At 32.5% G+C, this 22,935-nt stretch overlaps 1 protein-coding gene across 2 annotated transcripts; it reads left to right on the plus strand.

Moving 5' to 3' along the window:
• Window positions 1-6: 6 nt before the first annotated feature.
• Window positions 7-22,505, plus strand: LOC126815689 (GPI ethanolamine phosphate transferase 1). 2 transcript variants are annotated; one of them, XM_050541558.1, is made up of 30 exons: window positions 7-102; window positions 2,462-2,697; window positions 3,060-3,181; window positions 3,434-3,532; window positions 4,177-4,283; window positions 5,128-5,252; window positions 5,452-5,582; window positions 6,443-6,562; window positions 6,822-6,862; window positions 7,475-7,534; window positions 7,684-7,776; window positions 9,467-9,522; window positions 9,650-9,671; window positions 9,820-9,876; window positions 10,381-10,460; window positions 10,838-10,992; window positions 11,508-11,580; window positions 12,443-12,545; window positions 12,789-12,881; window positions 13,150-13,241; window positions 14,522-14,572; window positions 14,757-14,808; window positions 16,153-16,261; window positions 18,070-18,172; window positions 18,819-18,909; window positions 19,142-19,246; window positions 20,509-20,564; window positions 21,118-21,193; window positions 21,512-21,628; window positions 21,976-22,505. In XM_050541558.1, exons 2-30 carry the CDS (start codon window positions 2,471-2,473, stop codon window positions 22,162-22,164), a joined length of 2,805 nt encoding a protein of 934 aa, XP_050397515.1. In that variant the 5' UTR covers window positions 7-102; window positions 2,462-2,470; the 3' UTR covers window positions 22,165-22,505. The 2 variants fall into 2 exon arrangements, with proteins under 2 accessions (XP_050397515.1, XP_050397516.1); XM_050541559.2 differs by having other exon boundaries at window positions 15-52.
• Window positions 22,506-22,935: the final 430 nt, after the last annotated feature.

The following is a 22,935-nucleotide window of genomic DNA, read 5'->3' on the forward strand; positions in this document are numbered from 1 at the left end:
AAGAAGGGAAGTTACTCTGGCAAGAAAATTCTTTGCACCCTGAAATCTGCCAGTGAGTTTGCGATGAGTTGAAGAGTTAAAAGACTTTTTACAATACTAATAGTAAACTTTAATCTATACGTTATTTGTTACTAGCACTTTGTGTCAAACCACTGCAATATTATCCGTTTGGAACCTTTTCTGTAGGATGTCAGTAGGGTGCAGTCATTCTGTCTTTTTTAAGAACTGTATTTACGATTTTTGTACATTGGGTCACTGCGTATACAGTTTACAGTAAGAATTACTCTACTGACAATTAAGTACTGACTACTGACTGACACGTCACACTGTCTAAACCGTCGTAAATTTTAAACGGATTTCTTCGATTATGAACAAACTACTTAATTATGGCTATTAAATAAAATCCATTGAAGCCTACAACTAAATATCCCAACCAATAAAAAAGTTCTCTCTTGTAAAATTAAAGTCATCACAAACTTGGACATCGACTTAATTGAGAAATACAAAAATGGAAGCTATTTACATCACTTATCTGGATAGATCATTTCGTACAAGGGGGTGTCAGCAAGGCTTGTCTATCATAATTTTACGACAAGGGTTGGATGGCCGAATGGTTAGCACGTGTGTGCTGTAACATAAGGTCTGTCATTAGTCCATTAGAGTCATCAACTGGCGTGGTTTCATATCCCCGGTTGTATGTTCAACCTTGTGGGTTTTCTCCGAGTCGTCTGGTTTCCTCCCAATACTAAAGACCCCTACGCGCACTTGAATTATTGAAATAAAATTGAACCATGCATGTGTTAGTCCCAAAATGACCTAGTTTGTGTCGTGGATGTTGAACTCTCTCTCTCTTGCTCTCTCTCTCACCACAATTCAAAGTGCTCTGGGACTCAGTAATAAGTTCGAGCATTTACAAACATAGATACGCCTGTAGTCTGTTATTTTGTTTCTGTCTTGTATTAATTATTTGATTAGAGAGTTGGGTGGCATTATTTCTTTTAAACGCAGGTGCAGAACAAAAAGAATGACATTCATTTTACAGGTCTTGAATCTGGCCCTTGAATATCTGTAATATTTCCTGATGAACGTCAATACACAGATGCAGTGAAAATGGTTGAATTTAGCGCAAAACTTGCACAAGTTTTTCCCACGGTCTGAATAATTAACACATATGACCTAATAATACAGCAATCTGCATGCCTCTTTTGACAAGTAATTTTTTTGTTTTAAATACATTTTTATAAAGACGATAAATGGTGTTTAGACATCCTGAACTATTCTTATCAAAAAATGTTTTGATTTCAGTATATGTCGAATAAACAGAAAAAAGATAATTTAATCAGTAACATTATTGATATGAACAGTCGGAACGTGAATTAAATATGGAAATTATTGAGAAGCAGTGAACTTCTTTTCATATTTTTGTGGTAATCATAAACTTTGAAAATGGACTAATAACCACAGGTCATTGGGATTAGACCCCATTATGAAATATGATCAATTAAAATTATGAAATAAAGTTTGTTTATTTATATTATAAACTTGTCCATAATTGACAGGGATGTAATATAATTTATAAAAGTATATATAATATACAGGGTATATACAATTATGGGGTGATGATGATGTAAAAAGCAATATTATGTTTACGAGTATCCGTGTAATCGGTGATATACTCATTGTGAATAAAATTTAGTAGACTGACAATCAATTGTTTCCAAATTAATGTTATTGTCTTCAGTTGCTATTTTTGTTGCCCAAACGATCGAAAAGGTCGCACATTGTTTTGATTGCAACACCTGTGATTGTCAAAATCTGTCAACCTTTACCCCCCTTCAACATCTTACGATGGTTTAGCTCATCACGTGACATGTGCAATGGTGTAATGAACACTGTGGAAAATACAAGCAAAAACCTTGACTTTTCAAGAGAGAACATTTTTATTCGTTGGGATATTTAATTGTTCAATGGATTTTATTTAACGTGAGGTGACTTCAAACATACCGGCAAGTTTTTAATAATAATTATTAAGTAGTTTGTTCACAATCGATGAAATAACAACAGCTTTCAGCCATAATTTATCAATTTGAGAAAGTTCCCTTAGAGTTTAGGAGTTTTTCTCCTTTAACTTTTTAAAACCACGAATATGTTCACCTTTCAAAGATTAAGCCTTAATTTAAGGAAATATATAAGATTAAAGGTAAAATTGAGGCTAAATGTGGTTATTCAAGTTGAAGGGGATAGCACGATTTACCCAAATCCACTGTTACATGTATTTCAACTCATATGACAATGATTTATGCCAATTTGTAATTTATAATTTAAAATCGTAATTTTTTTGTGTCAAAAGTAGTGGTAAGATTTTAGTATCTCACTGCAATTTTTGATTATAGGGAAGTTATACCTGTATGGTATAGTGTTTATATTGATTGGATGTAATCTCTATAATTATCTTTTTCAGTCGTCTAAGATGAAATTATGGCAGTTGATTGTAACTGGATTAGTAGTTCATGTTATATTATTCTATTCAATATTTGATGTTTATTTCACTTCACCATTGGTACATGGTATGACAAGTTATTCCTCAACGTTACCTCCTCCAGCTAAACGACTAGTGCTCTTTGTGGCAGATGGATTAAGAGCTGATAAATTTTATGAACTTGAAAAAGATGGAAAAACAATTGCACCGTATCTGAGGTAAACAATATACATGTACATTTACATTTTAGGGGGTAAAAGAAACCATAATAGTGCATGTAAGTCAAGGAGGACCACACGCTACATGCAAACAAAACCAATAAGACAAACTTGCGAACAAGACACACAAACTACACAGACATTGTAAGCACTAAACTACAGAAATGGATCCTGGAGAGGAGGGGGAAGAATATGTAGGTCAACGCAAACTTGTGACATGTCTTCAAGTTGAGAGAACAACCTTTTATTAGTTTTATTTATGATGCATCTAAATTTCTCCCTGGACATATATTCAATGTTTGTTGATTATATATTTATATATTAATGACAGTATTTTAAAAAAAAAAATGGTTTTATTATAGAAATATAATAGAAACTAGAGGATCATGGGGAGTTTCACACACTAGAGTACCAACTGAAACAAGACCTGGCCATGTGGCTCTTATAGCTGGATTTTATGAAGATGTCAGTGCTGTAGCTAAAGGTAAGTCATGATGTTTATAGATATCTTTCAAAAGCTAGATGAAATAAGGTCAATTTGATCAAATTGTTTAAAGCTATTTAAAGTTTTTCTTTCTTTTAAAACCTAAGAACATATAGGTAATTGATCTTTTCGATCCTTAAATTATATTGTTTACTGTACATGTATCAGACACATTTTTTAGTTAGATTTTTAATCAACAAAGTTTCAATTTTTATCAATTAATCATTTTTTCTGTCTTGATATTTTTTGTAGGTTGGAAAGAAAATCCAGTTAACTTTGATTCTGTGTTTAACGAAAGTCGATATACCTGGGCCTGGGGAAGTCCTGATGTTCTCCCCATGTTTTCTAAAGGTAAAATAATGCGTAGCTAGTGTGGAGTATGGAATTGTTATGGTAGACTTTTGTCAGTAAATGCATTAATTTCTTGCAACCAATGATATATATTATATGAAGTGTTGTGGAATTGTGCTAATTTGATAATATTAACTATGGGGCTTAATTTGTATGCATTACCTTAAAGACACAATATTCAAGATTAAAAGGAAAATATAGCTTTTTAGACGATACCAGAAAACACATTGGTCCAAAATTTATTCAAATCATAATGTAATTTGTGACCATTAATGGTCTTTTTTGTACCTGAATACCTGAAGCATAATTCATTTCTATCCCTGGACATCCTGCTCAAGATGGTATCTAACATTTAAGCTCTTAATTTATTAAATTTAAATAACGAAAATGACATGTATTGCTGCTATTTATCTTTAATTGTGTTGACATGATCGATGCTCATAAAAAAATATGACAATAAAGCTGCTGCCCTGACTGTTACAGAAGTCAACAAAATGTATGCACATTTGACTGAAATACCATTATATCATTTATATATAAGTGTATATGTGTCAAATCCATTTCTGCTAAATTAAAAAAGGTGGCTTTGAGCATTGATTATACCCCAGCTGTGTTAAATTATGTTTTATATTCTATATTTAAAGGGGCTAGTGGTGATCATGTATTCATCAACTGTTATTCTGCTGAATGGGTTGATTTTGGTGGACATGATTCAACTAGACTTGATACCTGGGTTTTTGACAAAGTTACGGTCAGTAGATAGAATATGTAGGCTCTACATGTACATACAGTAAAGCAAAATAATTTGTCACACTCAGGCCAAAAAATAACAGTATTAATTATACTTTACAAAATGTCAGTTACTAATGAACTAGTTACTAACAATTTGAACTTTGTGGTGGGCATGTATTTATAATATCAATAAAAAAGACAAATCTGTTCCAAACAGAATGACAGACACCAGAGGTTTTGTGCCTGACATATCCAGAATTTTATCATGTCAATGTCTGTGACAGGTGTCCTATTTCCAGGCGTTGTCACACTAAAAGATAGTTTGATTAAATCTAATATTGGATGTTATCTCGGTACACTGTTAGATATTTGTGTATCAATTACTGCAAAGGAACAAGATTCTGTATTTTCCATTTGACTGTGAATTACATGTAGATATTTTATCAGAGTGTATCATAAAGTTTATGATCCAAATGGATACATAGTTTATGCCAAACCACAAACTAGACCTATGTTAATAAAAAAAAAGAAGGTATATAAACACATTTATTATTTGTGAATATTATTTTGCTAACTCTAATCGGGGGTGTGGGTATGGTGTGGTGTCTGTCATTGAGTTAACTGGCATGGTTTCAATTCCCCTGTCCAACCTCGTGGGTTTTCTCCGGGTCCTCCGGTTTCCTCCCACTGCTAAAGACCCCTACGCGCAAGCGAATGATTGAAATAAAATTGAACCATGTGTTAGTCCCGAAATGACCTAGTTTGAGTCGAGTTGATGTTAAACCCCATTTCTCACTCCCTCTCTCTCTCGCTAACTCTAATCTTTAAATTGATATATAAAGTATCTGTATTGTTTATTTCAGGAATTTTTTGCAAAATCTAAATTAGATAAACCTTTACACGATAAACTTCATCAGAATAAGATTGTATTTTTTCTACATCTACTGGGTATTGATACAAATGGTCATTCACATAAACCATATTCACAGTAAGTATTTTACACTTATATATACCGGTATACTCATTTCCTTGTCTAGAAAGGGAATATTCATCAAACCTAAATATGATACGTCATCAATAAGTCTATACTATAAAGCTCCAACCTGATGACTTATAAACCAGTCAATTTTCGACTGAGAAATCTATACATCAGTAATTATAAATTTCTAGTTGCCTTTTTTTTTCAGAGCTTATTTACAGAATGTAGAACATGTTGATAAAGGAGTTAAGATGATGGAAGAATTAATAGAAGATTATTATGATGATGATGGTCAAACAGCTTATGTTCTTACATCTGATCATGGCATGACTGATTGGGGTATGATTCTATACCTATTTTTACCTTGATAATTCTTCAAACTTTTTAGCTATTATTTGTATGAATAAACAGCACAAATTTATTGGTCTACAAAGAGTTAATTCATATGATGCTGTTCTTGTTATTGATATATCTCAATGTGGAAAGAATGTCATAAAAAACATTAGGGTATATTTAAACACATGTGAATCAGCTCTATAGCACTTTATTCATAAGCTAATAATAGATTGTGACTTTTAACCGCAAAGCATTATGGTATATACATATTCAGCCAAACCCATTCTTCATTAGTCAGTACAGAACAGTAGGACGCTGAATCCATTTCATTTCATTTCGGCCAAACAATCTTTCCGCATAGTTGAACCATGGACCTTACATGGTCCATGGTTAAACATACATGTACATGGTGTGAAATTAGGATTTTTCTAATACAGCACAAAATGGTTAATTTCGGGTGCAGAAAATGTTGACATTTCGATATGTTTTTCTTTAGTAGAAGTCACACATAATGCAGCGGGGTGTGGATGGCTGAATGGTTTGCGCGTGTGCACTGTATCATAAGGTCTGTCATTTAGTCAACTGGCATGGTATCGATTCCCCGGTTGTACGTGACACGTAGTAAGGTTGTCTGTCCAACCTCATTGAATTTCTCCAGGTCCTCTGTTGTCGTCAAGACTGCTAAAGACCCCTACGTACAAGGGAATTATTGAAATAAAATTGAACCAAATATTAGTCCCAAAATGACCTAGTTTGTGTCGAGTGGATGTTAAACCTCTCTCTCTCTCTCTCTCTCTCTCTCTCTCAGATAATGTAGACTGAATGATTGAGTTTAATATAGAGAATATTGTATTTTATTTAAGGATCTCATGGTGCTGGTGATCCTAGTGAAACATTAACACCATTAGTTGCATGGGGTGCTGGTATACAACTACCTGTACATGAACAAACATGTGGTCATTATACTGATAACTTCTGTAAAGGTAATCTGTTGTTTTAATACCCCCAATATGTTTTATTATCTGTATATATATTTATCACTGACTTTACAACGATAATTTATATGATTAAAAAAAATGTTAGAGGCTGTCTTGTGCCTGTTGTTTGTTAATAGAAAGGAAATATCATTGAGGGTTTGGCTTATGATATTAGAGAAAAATTAATAGAGTGTATGTCTGAATGACTTTAAATCTGTGATATTGTACTGTTAAAATATTTATGTATGTAATATTTTATTTATAGATTGGAAATTAAATCATCTGTTAAGAAATGATGTAGAACAGGTATGATAACAGAAATATGTACATTGTCATGTATAATGATGTTAAATCTCAACAGAGTTTTCTGTTGGTCTTATTGTTTTCAAGGGGTTGGATGGCCGAATGGTTAGCACGTGCGTGCTGTATCATAAAGCCTGTCATTGAGTCAACTAGCGTGGTTTCGAATCCCTGATTGTACGTGAAAAGGAGTAGGGTCGCCTGTTCAACCTCGTGGGTTTTCTCCAGGTCCTCCGGTTTCCTCCCACTGCTAAAGACCCCTACGCACAAGCGAATTATTGAAATAAAATTAAACCATATGTTAGTCCCGAAATGACCTAGTTTGTGTTGAGTGGACGTTAAACCCCATCTCTCTCTCTCTCTCTCTCTCTCTCTCTCTCATTTTCTCTCTTTATTTTTTTTCAGTCATAGTAAATGATTTAATATTACATTTTCTCTCTTAGTTCAAGCCAGTTATTATATGAGAAATATTATTTGATGGTTGTCATTTCCGAAAACTTCAAGTGGGTGTATGTGCCAAGATGGCCACTCATTTTATTATTGTTGTGATGATGTAAAATGAATTATGACTGTTCAGTATATTAAAGCCCCCAAAACACGACCTTTTCTTTTATACAGGCTGATATAGCTCCACTGATGACATATTTAATAGGTGCTCCATTTCCAATGAATTCCGTGGTAAGTTCCATTTTGCCTATTGAAAGATCTTTTCTGAAATTTGTTAAATGCTTTTGAAACATAGCTTTGACAAAATTCTAATTTATTTTAGTTGGATAGCATACCAGATTAGATAATTGTGAAAATGTGGATGTGTCTAATCATTTCAGGGTACCCTACCTAAAGATTATTTGGATATCTCTGATTGGCAGAAAGCAGAGGCTTTATATACTAATGCACTTCAAATGTTAGCTCAGTATGAGGTAAGTGGAATCAGATTTATATTTGCATAAGGCATCTATTACAAATTTTAGCTTAACCCTTTGAACCCTGAAAATATTTTGGGTGTGGCACACCCCACCCTGACTTTACAGCAGGAATATGGAAAAATGACGTCATTTTGATTGGGACTAAATGTTAGGTGTGAATTTGATATTATATGTGTTTAAAATTGTGTGAAATGATGAAACAACGATATTTAATCACAATATTTAATTTCGTCAGAATCTGGATCATATTTACTTTCAAAGTCGCTCTCATTGCCGTAATCCGAACCATTAATATCGTCGTCATTATCGCTCATTTTAAAAGCGCTAGCGCATCCGTTGTATTTAATCGTTTAGAACACATATTATATCGAATAATTTGCTAATATCTAAATGTAAACAATCTAGAAGGAAGTCACTGTTACCAACAGACCCGGAGCAAACGGTAAACTGTATTTTGATTGGCTAAATTATTATTGTTCAGGCCGCGATTCAAACAATACGCCCCAAGCCGCAAAACAGACATTTCGGGTATATGCGATACAATGTCAAGCCGGTTTTGCGACATTTTGGGTTCTAAGAGTTAAATGAACGAGTATTTACTAGATAATCTAGATGAATGCCATTAACCAAGCTATCACCTAAAAATTTTAAGTATTTTTGCAAGTTAAAACTAAAAAATTTAAATGAATTCATATTGTTTTAAGTTAAATTCTTTGAAATACCTAATTTTATGGCACATGCATTGATTGATTGGTAAATTCTCCAACTGGTTAATTTCAGTCAAAACTGGCAAATATAATCTAAACAAGAGTCCTGGCCTAGAATGCTGGGCTATCACTTCTTAAAGATACATTATGTAAGATTTAGATAAAGTGCTAGATGTTTTTGCTATAATGGTTCGTTTGTAGTTTTGACAAGATGTGTGCATTGATTGTTTATTATCTTAACCACGGTACTGGTTATTCGAAACTTAGCCTCGCTTCTCTGTTTTTAAATTAAATCATTAAATGGTCGAACCATTCTAATCCACTTAAAATCAGAGCCACCCGATGGCCTAGAGAGTTGATTAAGGTCTTGTCATGTTAATAAATGTCTAATTAGTAATCTATATACCATTTAAGTCCTAAAGAAAAACCTACAATAGGCACATTTATCTCTTGAATAATGCATCTTTAATAAGTGAGAATCATATTTTTAAATGGCTATAACAGTATAGCTCTGTTTGATTTGAGAGCTTGGAAAAGGTTTTGGTCGCTTCATATGCTATATATTATTGCTTTTATCCTCGTTGTTGCTGTCCTGTATGTAATGAGATATGGTGTATGTAATGATATGTGGTGTATGTAATGATGTATGGGATATGTAATGATGTATGGTGTATGTAATGATGTGGTGTATGTACAGTGTAATGATATATAGGATATGTAATGATGTATGGTGTATGTAATAATGTATGGTGTATGTAATGATGTATGGGATATGTAATGATATATGGGATATGTAGTGATATGGTGTATGTAATGATTATGGTGTATGTAATGATATATGGGATATGTAATGACACGGTGAATGTAAAATGACATGGTGTATGTAATGGTATATGGGACGTGTTGTGGTATATGTTGTATGTAATGACATGGTGTATGTAATGATATGTATCTAATGGGTGTATTTTCTTTTTAAGGTTAAAATGAATCAAGTTAAAGAAAGTTCAATATCTGTGACATTCAGACCGTACAAGTATGTAGATTGTTTATGAGAAATAATTTTCTGCCGTATGTGCATCTTGAAATTAGAACTTAACTATGATAATAACTAGTACTTTCATACCTGCAATTAATAATGGTTTACTTTGGTTGTTTTTCAGAGAATTGACACCAACAAAAACGGTAATTTATGTTTTTTAATTTGTACATATTTGTTTTTGTACATATTTAAGATTTTATCAAGTGTTATAAAATTGTATTTAGTGTCTTGAAATACAGTAATGTGATGCTTTATAAGATATGCTTTTAGGATTTTATTTTTTATTTGTAGTTTGATGCTTTAAAGAATTTAAGATCTCTGATGAAAAATGGCCTCTACCAGCAGGCAGTGAGTATATTTATACTGTTGATAATAGTAAACCAGGTTTTATATTCAATTCTCAACTTGTGAAGAACACGGGTTCCATTTTCTGGCACAATTTGTCACCTAAATTGGAACTTGGTGCTCCAAATGGGCTTTATTTTGAACCATAGCTCTACTCGGTACCAAATTACTGAATTGCCCTAATCGCATGCTAGTAGCAAATAGTGATTGAAACATACAATAAATTCCATGCCATACAGACATTTGAGTGTTAAATTACCCTGCTTCCTATATGGCAGAAAACTTACATTTTACACAGTGTTTGAATGAAGGCTCTTACATATGCAACAATTGTTTTTTAAGCCTATATGCTTTCAAAATATTTGTTTTATATTAGCTTAAAAGTTATGTGGCTGTAAAATTAGAATATTATGGAAAGGACTCTGATTTGAGTTTTGATAACTATAAATTCTCCATAAACAAGACTGTAGTCTAAAGATACAGCTGTATATAATGAATATTTTTCAGATTAAAGAAGGTGACCTACTGATTAAAATCACTCTAGAAGGATTAAATTATTATCAAACATATAACAGATTATTTCTTGGGTGAGCTATATCTAGTAATTAATCATTGTCCCCTTGCCTTTCGAAGAAAGCAGGGGACTATTAAAATCTGTCTGTCTAATTAAGTGAGAGTGATGAAATTTGGTGTATAGTTTCATTACATCAATTCCTTGATTATGTTCAATAATGAACATTTTCTGCTCAGGGCAAGCAGAGTGATATGCAATTTGATTGGTCGAGACTTTTAAACATAATAACTCTCTTTCTCATTGAGCTAGAATGTTCAAACTTGGTGTAGGCGTACATTAGGTAAATGCCTTGATGGAGTTCAAAGATGGCTAACATATATGCCAGACTTATTTGGTAGTAACTTGATTTATTAATTAATTTATGATCATATGTATGTTGTATTATTTCAGAGCTAGTATTGTATCTGGGTTTTTAGGATGGATGGCTTTTATATTACAACTAGCTTTACAAGAAAACTCAACAATAAAATTAAATACAGGATCATACTTGCAGCAGACAACACTTTTTATTATTTTAGGATTATTGGTGCTAACAGTATTACTAGGTAACTTTAATTTAAATCAAGAGGATTGGATGGCCGAATGGTTAGCACGTGCGCTGTATCATACGGCCTGTCATTGAGTCAACTGGCGGGGTTTCGATTCCCCGGTTGTACGTGACAAGGAGTAGGGTCACCTGTCCAACCTCGTGGGTTTTCTCCAGGTCCTCCGGTTTCCATCCACTGCTAAACACCTACACGCAAGTGAATTATTGAAATAAAATTGAACCTTGTGTTAGTCCCGAAATGACCTAGTTTGTGTTGAGTGGACGTTAAATCCCATTTCTCTCTCTCTCTCTTTAATTTAAATCAATGCTGATGTGAAATAGATTTTTTTAAAGCATAATTCTATAAAAATTACAGTCATGGAAATATGTTGAATCTGATTCCCATGATGATTCTTCTAACTGAACACCTAAAGATGTTGATGTTATATCAGTTTTAATTTAAAAAAACACATTAAACCCTCTAGTGTTGAAATTACAGCTTTAGGATTTTTTTTTAATGAATTTTCTTTTCAGTTCAACATTCACCTTGGACATACTATTTATATTGTTTATTACCAGTAATATTATGGAGTAAAGCTACAAAAGGGTAAGACAATGTGTTCTATATCATTTTAATTATGCTATCAATTATATACTCTTCAAAAAAAAAAAGTGGGGGATATTGAAATGCAAATACCTATGCAGATTGTGATATGATAAATAGTCTGGTCACTTGACATGCTTTGAGAGTATGTCCACAGACAAAGAACTTATCGCCCCAACCACTGAGCTGCACATGCGACATGCAATAGGGCCATACATGTGGGAGGGGTTCATTGTCAAATTTGACACTTCAAGAAAGGGTTGATGAAAACTGCCGCGTGCTGGTTTATCTATCCATGTTTGCTTTCCTATCGGTTCTTGCATAAGATTTAATGTTTAGCGTATCTTTGCTTTCATGTGTTACGTTTAATTTGATCGGGAGACGTGTTTGTCGACGTCAATGTCAACCGACAATACTGCAAGAATTGGCCGTGGCACTGCAAGAGGAGTGGGTCAGATTGCCCCAAATCGTGATATGACGGTTAATTAGGAGCATGCCATGACGAATTGCTGAATGTCTGAGGATTGATGGAGCAATTACTCATTATTAAGACAAAAATCAAAAACATCCATTTTCACTTTTGACGGTGTATCTCTTTGCGAGTGAAATGGGGCTGTCAGATAAGCTGCCCATATGAACCTATTTATGTTCATGTGTAGGCAGTCGGCCTGTTATTAACATACACTAATTACCTCTAATAAAAACAGCAGTGCATTTCCACAGTTTTTTATTGTTTCTGAATATCCCCTACATTTTTTGAAGAGCATAATTTGTCAGTACTATATTTTGACACAGATAATTAGATAATCAAAATGCAAGTGAAAATAATGAATAATAATATGAATTTTTCTTCTTTTTTTTTCAGATTAAAATTTGTGATGCATCATTTAAATGCGATAAAGGGGAGAAAAGAAATATTAACATTATCATTGTCTATTTTTATCACTTTATTAGGCTTACAGATTCTAGTAAGATATTTACAATTTATTTTGAATTTTGTAAAATGGTATGATCCCCACATAAATATAATAATAATTCTCTAATTATCAATTTGTACTTTGATTGGAATGGATGATAGCCAAGATTGTCTTTAGTGCACGTAAAATCCTGTTGATTACACTGCTTATACTCATTTATATCTAAAATTAGAGCATTTCTATATTATAGACAGAGTATATTGAATAGATTTAAATAATTGTTTAATATTTCAGGTTTTAGGTTTTTTCTATCGTGAATTGTTATCTATTGGACTGGTTGGTATGGCACTGTGGCCATTTTTTAATTCATCAATTACTTTCAACAAGGTATATGGATATGTATGATTTAATATAATAAAAAAACTTTGTGAAATAAAGAGAAAGGGTTGTGTAATAACAGTCAGTTATGTTGTTTGCTGAAAGAATTATCTTTCTTGGCAAATTGATATTTTTATTCCATACTTTTTAATATACCATACTAAACTGGCCATAATGGATCTTTATTAAGATGGAACCCAACCATACTTATTGGGGTTTACATCTGCTGCCAATTAGTGTTATATCATTAGAATGTATTAATATTTATATGTTTTAGATAAGTGTAATTGGTTGGTGTGTTAGTTGTTTATTAGTAGCTGTATTTCCACTTTTACCATTGGTTGGTCGGAATTCTAATATAGCTGTCGTGTAAGTATTTCATTTCCATCATAATAACATATATAGGTACAGATATTTTTAACATTAATGTATAGTCTGTTATTAAATATCTAAAAGAATCGTTTGTTTTATGTTGCCCAATTTTAATGTGGGTTGTGGAGGCTCAGACATATTATTCATTGGGTCATAAATCTCTTCTTTATAATCAAAGTTATGAAATCTTGTGAATGCAATACAGGATAGAATTCTGATATTGTTGATTATGGTATTCAGATTGTAAATCGAAGCTTTGTCTTTATGATCATATTTTTACTTTTAAAGCATGGGAATGCAATACTAAACAAGGGTTGAGAAAATTATAGGAATGGTTAGTAGGCCTATTTGGATAAAGATGATTCCTGTCAGTTTTAAGGTTTATCACATAAGTGCTTCCGCAGTTATTGCCCCTGACTTATCATTGATGATTAAAGGATATTTCCCTATTGTAGTCTCTTTTAAGAGTAGGGTTATTGGCCCATTTTCACATTGTACTCACTTTAGAGTAGGCTATAGGACCCTAATTTCAAAACCTTGCATATGTTTTAAAACATGAGGTAAAAATCATAAGAAGTAAGGTCTATTTCAACATATTTCAACACAGGTGATGATGTTGTTGCTGGGCATATATTAAATTGCCTGGCAAGCTTAGTTTTAAAACTTTGTTAGATTTTTGCATGTTCTTTCCAGAAATCCCAAACAAGTGTTGCCTTTTCACTACTGAATTAGAGTTTAAGTGAGACCATCGTTAACTCGTACTGAAAAGGTCAAGAGTATATCAGCAAGAAAGTTTTTGAGAATCCATTTAAGTAATATGATTTTAGAACTCTTCTTATATGTCTGAAATCTCTGACATCTATAAAATGTGTTTTGTTTGATGTATGTTTTCCGTTTAAACACAGGATTTCAAGAGTACTGAGGTGTTTATTCAAGGATAACATTGTTCACACTTGCATTTCACTTTTCTATGTACATAACAGTACAACAAACTTATATCTGATATTTAATATAGGGAGATTGGATGGCCGAATTTATCGCACATGCAAGCTATGTTATAAGATCTGTCATTGAGTTAACTGGCATGGTTTCAATTCCCCTGTCCAACCTCGTGGGTTTTCTCTGGGTCCCCCGGTTTCCTCCCACTGCTAAAGAACCCTACGCGCAAGTGAATTATTGAAATAAAAAATTCAACCATGTGTTAGTCCCGAAATGACCTAGTTTGTGTTGAGTGGCCATTATACCCTATTTCTCTCTATATATTTAATATATTTCAGTATGGTATCTGGTTTGGCGGAGTTTATGTTAGGTGTAGTAATAGTGTGGTGGTAAGTATGCAATCTTTAATATCTCTAATCATGATTATTATAATATGATACTTAACAAACAAGTAAGGAAGAGGATAAAATAATCATATCAGTGATTTAACATACTTTAAAATTCTCATATTAGAATTTAGAATACTAAATTTGAATGAATGTAAAGATGTAATTCAAGTATTTTCCATTGCAGGGAACATAAAAGATATAAAAGAAATAGGATTAATTGGATATTAATTATAGAGGTACTGTATATGTTTAATCTTTAAAATATCTCTAAAATATCAAATTTTTATATGCCCACATTTTCATGTGGACGTATATTGTCGTAGCCCCTGTCCGTCCACAATTGTTTGTGAACAGTCTACAGGTCACAATTTTTATCCGATTTCAATGAAACTTGAAATATAGGTTTATCACCCTAAGATCTCGGTTCCTTTCGATATTGCCATGTATCGGACTGTAACTTCATGGATTATGGCCCCTGATTGTACGAAAAATCACGTTTTTAGCTTGTGAACACTGTAGAGGTCAAAATTTTTATCCGATTCAGTTTAAACTTGAAATGTATGATTATAACCCAAAGACCTCGATTCCTTTCGATATTCGCGCCTATCGGAACGTAACTTCCTGAATTATGGCCCCTGATTGTACGAAAAATCACGTTTTTAGCTTGTGGACCCTATAGAGGTCATAATTTTTATCCGATTTAAAAAAATGTATTATTATATCACCGTTAAACCCTAAGGACGGCTGAGTTCGAATTTCGTGAAAATCGGCCCAAAACTGACAGACAAAATGGCCGCCGTTCGTTATCAAATAGCGTAAAAATATGGTATATCAAGGTTGTGGACCCTATAGAGGTCACAATTTTTATCCGATTTTGTTGAAACTTGAAATGTAAGTTTATAACCCAAAGATCTCGGTTTCTTTCGATATTCACGCATATCGGACCTTAACTTCCTGAATTATGGCCCCTGATTGTACAAAAAATTGTGTTTTTAGCTTGTGGACCCTTATATAGAGGTCATAATTTTTATCTGATTTAAAAAAACGTATTATTATAACACCGTTACACCCTTAGGACGGCTGAATTTGAATTTCTTGAAAGTCGGCCCAAAACTGACAGACAAAATGGCCGCCCCTTGTTCTCAAATAGCGTAAAAATATGGTATATCAAGGTTGTGGACCCTATAGAGGTCACAAATTTTATCCAATTTTGTTGAAACTTGAAATGTAAGTTTATAACCCAAAGATCTCGGTTCCTTTCGATATTCGCACATATTGGACTGTAACTTCCTGAATTATAGCCCATGATTGTACGAAAAATCACTTTATTTTTAGCTTGTTCTCTATCCATCTCTCGAAAATGTGGCCGTATCCTGCCTGGCAGCCGCTGGTTGAACTGATTAATTCAATTTCACCAGAAAGAGCCACAACCAGGTCACAAGTTTGATTTGTTTTCAAAAATTAGAGAGGAATAGGAGAAAAGGGCTAGGAGATATTCTAGTGACTGAACGGTGACTAATAATCTTAAATTCATATAAAGATATATAGTGACAGATTTTTAAAATCAACATGTATTTCAGTGCATATTTATCCTGGTGGCTACATGTGTTGTATATATAACTAAATCTAGTATTAAGAGTGGTAATGGTCTACCTCTGTATTGTCAGATATTTAGCTGGTTATTATTAGGTGAGTATGAAACATTCTAAGATACATCCAAAAACCAAATTTGTTTGAAAAGAGAGAGAAATGTGATTTAATATCCACTCAACACAAACTAGACCCTTTGGGGCTAAAGATTTAGTGGCATGCAGGGGTCTTTAGCAGAGGAAGGAAACTGGGGAACCTAGAGAAAATCCACATGAGCCTTGAATCTATGACTAACGTTATGAACTTAATCACAGAGTTCAGAGAAATACATGATTTGTTTGTCCTGTTGTTAATGATAAAACACTGTAAAAACAGAAATTTGTTAAGCAATTATTACAACCAAATTGTTCAAATAGTATCACATTTTTAATACGCCCACATTTTCGTGTGGACGTATTATGCTGTCACCCCTGTCTGTTTGTCCATCCACAATTTGGTTGTAGACAGTCTACAGGTTACAATTTATATTCCATTTTGAAGACACTTGAAATATAGGTCTATCTCCCAAAGATCTCAGTTCCTTTAGATATTGGCATATATCAGACAATAACTTCATGGATTATGGCCCCTGATTGTACGAAAAAAAATTCACGTTTATAGCTTGTGGACATTCTAGAGGTCACAATTTTGATCCAATTTTGATGAAACTTGAACTTCATGTTTATAACCTTTCGATATTCGCGCATATTGGATCGTAACTTCCTGAATTATGACCCCTGATTGTACGAAAAAATCACGTTTTTAGCTTTTAGTCCCTCTAGAGGTCACTATTATTATTCGATTTAAAAAAACGTTTGAATATATCACTGTTACACCGTAATGTCCAAAACAGCCGGACAAAATGGGCGTCCCTAGTATGCAAATAGTGTAAAAATAATATGGTATATCAAGGTTGTGGACCCTCCAGAAATCACAATTTTGATCCGATTTTAACGAAACTTGAACTTCATGTTTATAGCCCAAAGATCTTGTTTCCTTTCGATATTCATGCATACCGCATTGTAACTTTTTGAATTATGACCCTTGATTGTACGAAAAATCGTGTTTATGGCTTGTTTAAATGTATTACCGTTACACCCTAATGACGGTTGAGTTTGAATTCTGTAAAAATCAGACTGAAACTGCCTGACAAAATGGCCACTTTTTCAATGCAAATAGTGTAAAAGTATGTAATTATTGTAATACCAAGGCTGTGGTCACAATCTTTGTTTGATTTTTTTCAAACTTAATATATATGTTTTTGTCCCAAATATCACAGTTACTTTAGATATTCATGCATATCAGACTATAACTTCCTGGATTATGGCCCCTGATTGTACGAAAAATCATATTTTTAGCTTGTGGATCCTCTAGAGGTCACAATTTTTATCTGATTTTAAAAAAACGTTTAATTATATCACTGTTACACCATAATGAAGGTTGACTTCAATTTCGGGAAAATAGAAATGAAACTGCCCGACAAAATGACCGCTCTTTGTACTCAAATTATGTAAAAGTATGTAATACAAAGGTTGTGGACTCTCTATAGATGTCACAATTTTTGTCTGATTTTTATGAAACTTTAAATATATCTTTATATCCCAAAGATCTCAGTCTCTTTCGATATTTGCGCATTTCAGACCTTAAATTCCTGGATTATGACCCCTGATTGTATGAAAAATCACGTTTTTGTTTTAGCTTGTTCTCAATCCAACTCTTGCAAAATGTGGGTGTATCTTGCCTGGCAACTGCTGGATTTTTTATATCCTCACCAAATTTTTTAAAATATTAAGGAATGCAGAATAATCAATAAGATATTTTATTTCATTTTTGTGTGGTTCTTCAGACTAGTTCTTTTTTTTTTCCAGTGATATGTCCATGTCTACCGCTAGTATCAGAGAATAGTTTAGAAGAGAGATTAACCAGTGTTGGTTTATCATTTCTAGCATTATATCAATTGATGTGTATTACGTATCCTTATTTATAATATAGGATTCAACATACATGTACAGTCCTAACAAACTTGGCCCTATTAAAACATTGTCTTCACCAATTATAATTCTCTTCCCACTTGGTAGCATTATGGTGTGATATTCAAAATATCACACAGTGGAATAAGATATTTTATATATGGTGGTAGAAGTGGCATTTTAGTAGATACTACTAGCTAAGATGAGCTTTTTGTTATACGAGCAGGTTAAAATCATAAATCGCTACCAGGTAATATTGTGAGAGAGATGAAATCATAATTACTAATACTGTGAGAGAGTTGAAATCATAATTGCTAATACTGTGAGAGAATTGCAATCATTACTAATAATTACTAATGAGGGAGCAATTATTATAATTACTAACACAACCCGTTGGTGTTTGTGATAGATTAGATATTAGATGTTCGAATTATATGGGCTTTGTTGGCTTTTCTTGTATCATATTTATCTGGATATCAGGTTTTATGGTGCTATAAATGCTCTATTGGGCTATAAATATGAACTTATGGTGAAAATATTAAAACACCCAAAAACATTTATAAAGAGTAAAAAAGAATACCTGGAAAAAACAGGTGAAATAGCATCCCTGTTTTAGATACATCTTAATTTCCTTATCTTGTGTTAAGTTTTGAAGGATTTTTCCTGTTGTCATTATCCATGTTGTTATATTTTTGGTTGAAGATGGAGCATGAATCATTAAATAATAATCAGAAAAAAGTAAGTACGTAAAACAAGAAATGAATGTGAACAAGACATCAATACATTTATGTTTACTCAAAGACACCCCCTCCCCCCTTGGGTTGCATTAATTTCAAAACCACAATTCTTGTCTTTGTAGTCTGGAAAGCAGAATTTTACTTGAAGAAAATTATGTGACTTTTTAAATTTAAAATATCTCACATTTCATCATAATACACAATTTACATATATATTTGATATATTTTTTCAGATTTTAAATCAAATACAGTTCAACAATACTAATTTTATAAGTCATCACAATAGTACTGCTTGCAGAAGTTTAGAGTTAGCAGATCTTAGACGAGCTTTCTTCTATGTATCCTTTCTATAATACATGTATATATATGTTTTCTTTTTGAATTTAATAAACTATATTTTTTATTATACAGCCACATATTATGTGGACGTATATTGTTGTCACTTAATGGTTGTATGAAAAATCACGTTTTTAGCCTGTGGACACTCTAGAGGTCACAAGTTTTATCCGAGTTTGATGAAACTTGAAATATATGTTTATAACCCAAAGATCTTGGTTCCTTTTGATATTCAAACGTATCGAACTGCAACTTCCTGGATTATGGCCCCTAATTGAACGAAAAATCACGTTTTTAGCGTGTGGTCCCACTAGTAATCTCAATTTTAATCCAATGTAAAAATATGTTCAAATATATGTGAAAATCGGACTGACACTAACAGACAAAATGGCCGCTCCCTGTACGCAAATAGTGTTAAAGTATATAATATCAAGGTTGTGGACCATCTAGAGGTCACGATTTTGAAACGTGTTTATATCTCAAAGATCTCAGTTCCTTTCGATATTTGCTCACATCAGACCGTAAGTTTCTGGATTATGACCCCTAATTATACGAAAAAATCGTAATTTTAGCGTGTGGATCCTCTAGAGGTCACAATTTTTGTCCGATTTTAAAAATCGTTTATATATATCATCGTTACACCCGAAACTGTCGGACAAAAAGGCCGCTCCTTGAACGCAAATAGTGTAAAAGTATTTAATACTAAGGCTGTGCACCTGCTAGAGGTCACAATTTTTATTCGATTTTGATGAAACTTAAAATATATGTTTATATCCAAAAGATATTTGCACATATCAGGTCATAACTTTTGGCCCCTGATTGTACGAAAAATCACATTTTTAGCTTGAGTATGTTACAATTTTTATCTAATTTTAAAAAAAAGGTTTACATATATCACTGTTCCACCATAATGAAGGTTGAGTTCGAACTTCTGGAAAATCAAAACGAAACCACCCCGACAAAATGGCCGCTCCATGTACGCAAATTGTGTAAAAGTATGTAATACGAAGGTTGTCACAATCTTTGTCTGATTTTGGTGAAACTTAAAATGTATCTTTATATCCAAAAGATCTCAGTCCCTTTCGATATTCATGCATTTCAGACCATGACTTCTTTCTTGGATTATGGCCCCTGATTGTACGAAAAATCACCTTTTTTTTTTAGCTTGTTCTTTATCCATTTCTTGCAAAATGTGGGCATATCTTTCCTGTCAACTGCTGGTTAATTGATATTTTAATATATTTTATTTCTTAACTACTGTAAGATATTTTTAATAGTCGTAGGATTTTTTGGTACAGGAAATATTGCAAGTATGAACAGGTAGTAAAACTATAGTTAAAGAAGCTAATCCTCTTTGATTTATACCAAAATAAGTATTGTGTTGGGTTGATCTGATATGCTATTTAGATTATTGATGTTATATGTTCTGTTCAGTTTTTGGCTTCATGTTTTGTACAGATAACCCATCATATCTCAACATTGTCTCTATCTGGGGACTTCTTAAAATTTTATTTTAAACATAGAAATCAACTTCACAAAGTCATCCACACATCCAACTTAATTAATTCAATACTTAGTTTTTACCCAAATCAAAGAAGTCTAGTCATATTTGATTTCACAGGATAATATTTTTATTAATAACAAATTTATGAACTTTTTTTACATTTGAATATATTTTAGTTTGACAGTTGTTTAAACCCCAGTTTCATCTCGTAACGTTTTGTTGTTTGGGAATAAAAAGGACTTATCTTTACATATTTATTAGAATTTGCTTTTTAAACGCCTACATTTGGCAAAACTCTGTATGACTTCTTTAATCCTGCGGTGATGATGTATCAGATTATTGATTAATGCAATATTGGGTTTTTTTTAGTTTTGATCCAGCATCTATTTATTGTTTTGTAACAGTATTTAAACCAGCTACAATGGGAACACTGATGATGATAAAAGTAAGTTTATGTGGTCTAGATATGTTTTCATCAGTATCTTTGATACAGTGATGTGAAACTTGTGACAGCATTGGTTTCAGGCCAAAATAGTATCCAATATGTATGCAAATTGCTGTTTGAACATCACTGAAACATTATTATAAAAAATGTCACATACAGAATAGATGCCAAGCTATGATTGTGGAAATAAAATATCATAAAACTGTTAGCTTTATAGTCCTTCTCAGTTAAAGGCAAATATGTATTTACAGGTTCTGCATATGTTTTGCATTAATGAATAAAATATTGTTACATGATTATTTTTTATTTATATTGTAGAATTTAATACCATTATTAGTGGTAACTTGTGTATTTAGAGGAGTTCATGTTATAACTAAAATACCTACTAGAACTTTATTTCTACTAGTATTATTGATGTGTGATTTTATGGGTCTGGTAAGTTATATTACTATTTTCATGTATTATCACTACAACGGATCTTAGTAGTAATGATGTAAAATGCATGATGCTAAACTGTGAACAATTTTTACAGGTCTGTGATAAATGTAAAGAAATATACTTTCATTCATATCTGTTTTAATATGCTAAATGTTTCACATGCTCAACTCTAACTGTCAACCTGTAAAAAAACTTCTTAAATACAGGAAGTACACAATATTAAGAAGTCTGTTTGACACATCTTTGTAAATCTACTAATATTTGTAATTCTTCCAAGTTAATTCTAAGTTATTTTCTATATAAATTTTCCAATGAAGTTTGTTTAATTATGTTTTTTTTTTCAGCATTTTTATTTTTTGGTAAAAGATACTGGTTCATGGTTAGATATTGGTACTAGTATCAGTCATTATGTTATAGTTATGTCATTGATTATATTCCTTATGTTATTATTTGCTGTTTCCCAAATTCTCACTACTTTTAAATTTAAAATATTTTTTAAACCATCACATCATGAAGCTAAATTGACCAATTAATGAATGAAAATTATAGTTTTGTAGTCGGAAGGGCTTACAACTGGCAAAGATGTATCTTATGAAGCTCGCCAATATGTAGTATGCGGCCAAGCCCGATGAAAATGTAGTTTCTTGGGACTTAAAAGGAAATATATGTGGGTTCAGGTGGACAAAATGGGAAAGCATTGGGTGTTTTCAATGGTGACACAGTTTATGTAAAAAATTTTATAGCCTATTTCATGGTCTTTTACTATTGTTTTTTTGTTAAGATTTTTATTTTAAATTATTGAATATTGTTTTTTTGGTAAGATTTATATTTTAAATTATTGAATATTTTAAATATTAAAGACAGTAAAAATGTATACTTTCTGTGTTAATCTTTAATAAAGCTAAACTGATAAGTGCTAGGTTTATAGTATGGCAAGTGCAGATCTAGGCATTTTTGCATCTTTAAAAGGATAAACAGTCTAAAAATGGTCCCAATAATTACTACCAGGGTTGTGGTCCTTGATCACTGTAGAGGGTTTGTAAACTTATCATCTGATTAAATTTATACCCAGTGTTTAAGATCATGAGGCCTATAAATTTCCAGGGATTTCCAATAATTACTGAGAGATTCTCATGAGTTAGATGTTCTTTGAGTTGTTCAACAATAACTTTCTCGATGACCTACGAAACAAACGATAAATTTGATACTGGTCCGTAGTTTTTAAGACAATCTGGATCAAGGTTTAACTTTTGTACATGGTCTTACATGGGCTGTTTTGAATGTAGTTGGAAACTGGCAGCTAG

This window comes from Patella vulgata, chromosome 3, assembly GCF_932274485.2.
Source record: "Patella vulgata chromosome 3, xgPatVulg1.2, whole genome shotgun sequence".
Lineage (NCBI taxonomy): Eukaryota > Metazoa > Mollusca > Gastropoda > Patellidae > Patella > Patella vulgata.

What these genes read in the sequence shown, in the direction of transcription:
- LOC126815689 (XM_050541558.1), top strand. Translation starts at nt 2,471, where the DNA reads ATGAAATTATGGCAGTTGATTGTAACTGGATTAGTAGTTCATGTTATA. An exon ending in AATTGACACCAACAAAAACG is followed by an intron (nt 9,672 to 9,819) that starts GTAATTTATGTT and finishes TTTTATTTGTAG; the next exon opens with TTTGATGCTTTAAAGAATTT. An exon ending in TATCAATTGATGTGTATTAC is followed by an intron (nt 18,173 to 18,818) that starts GTATCCTTATTT and finishes TCTTGTGTTAAG; the next exon opens with TTTTGAAGGATTTTTCCTGT.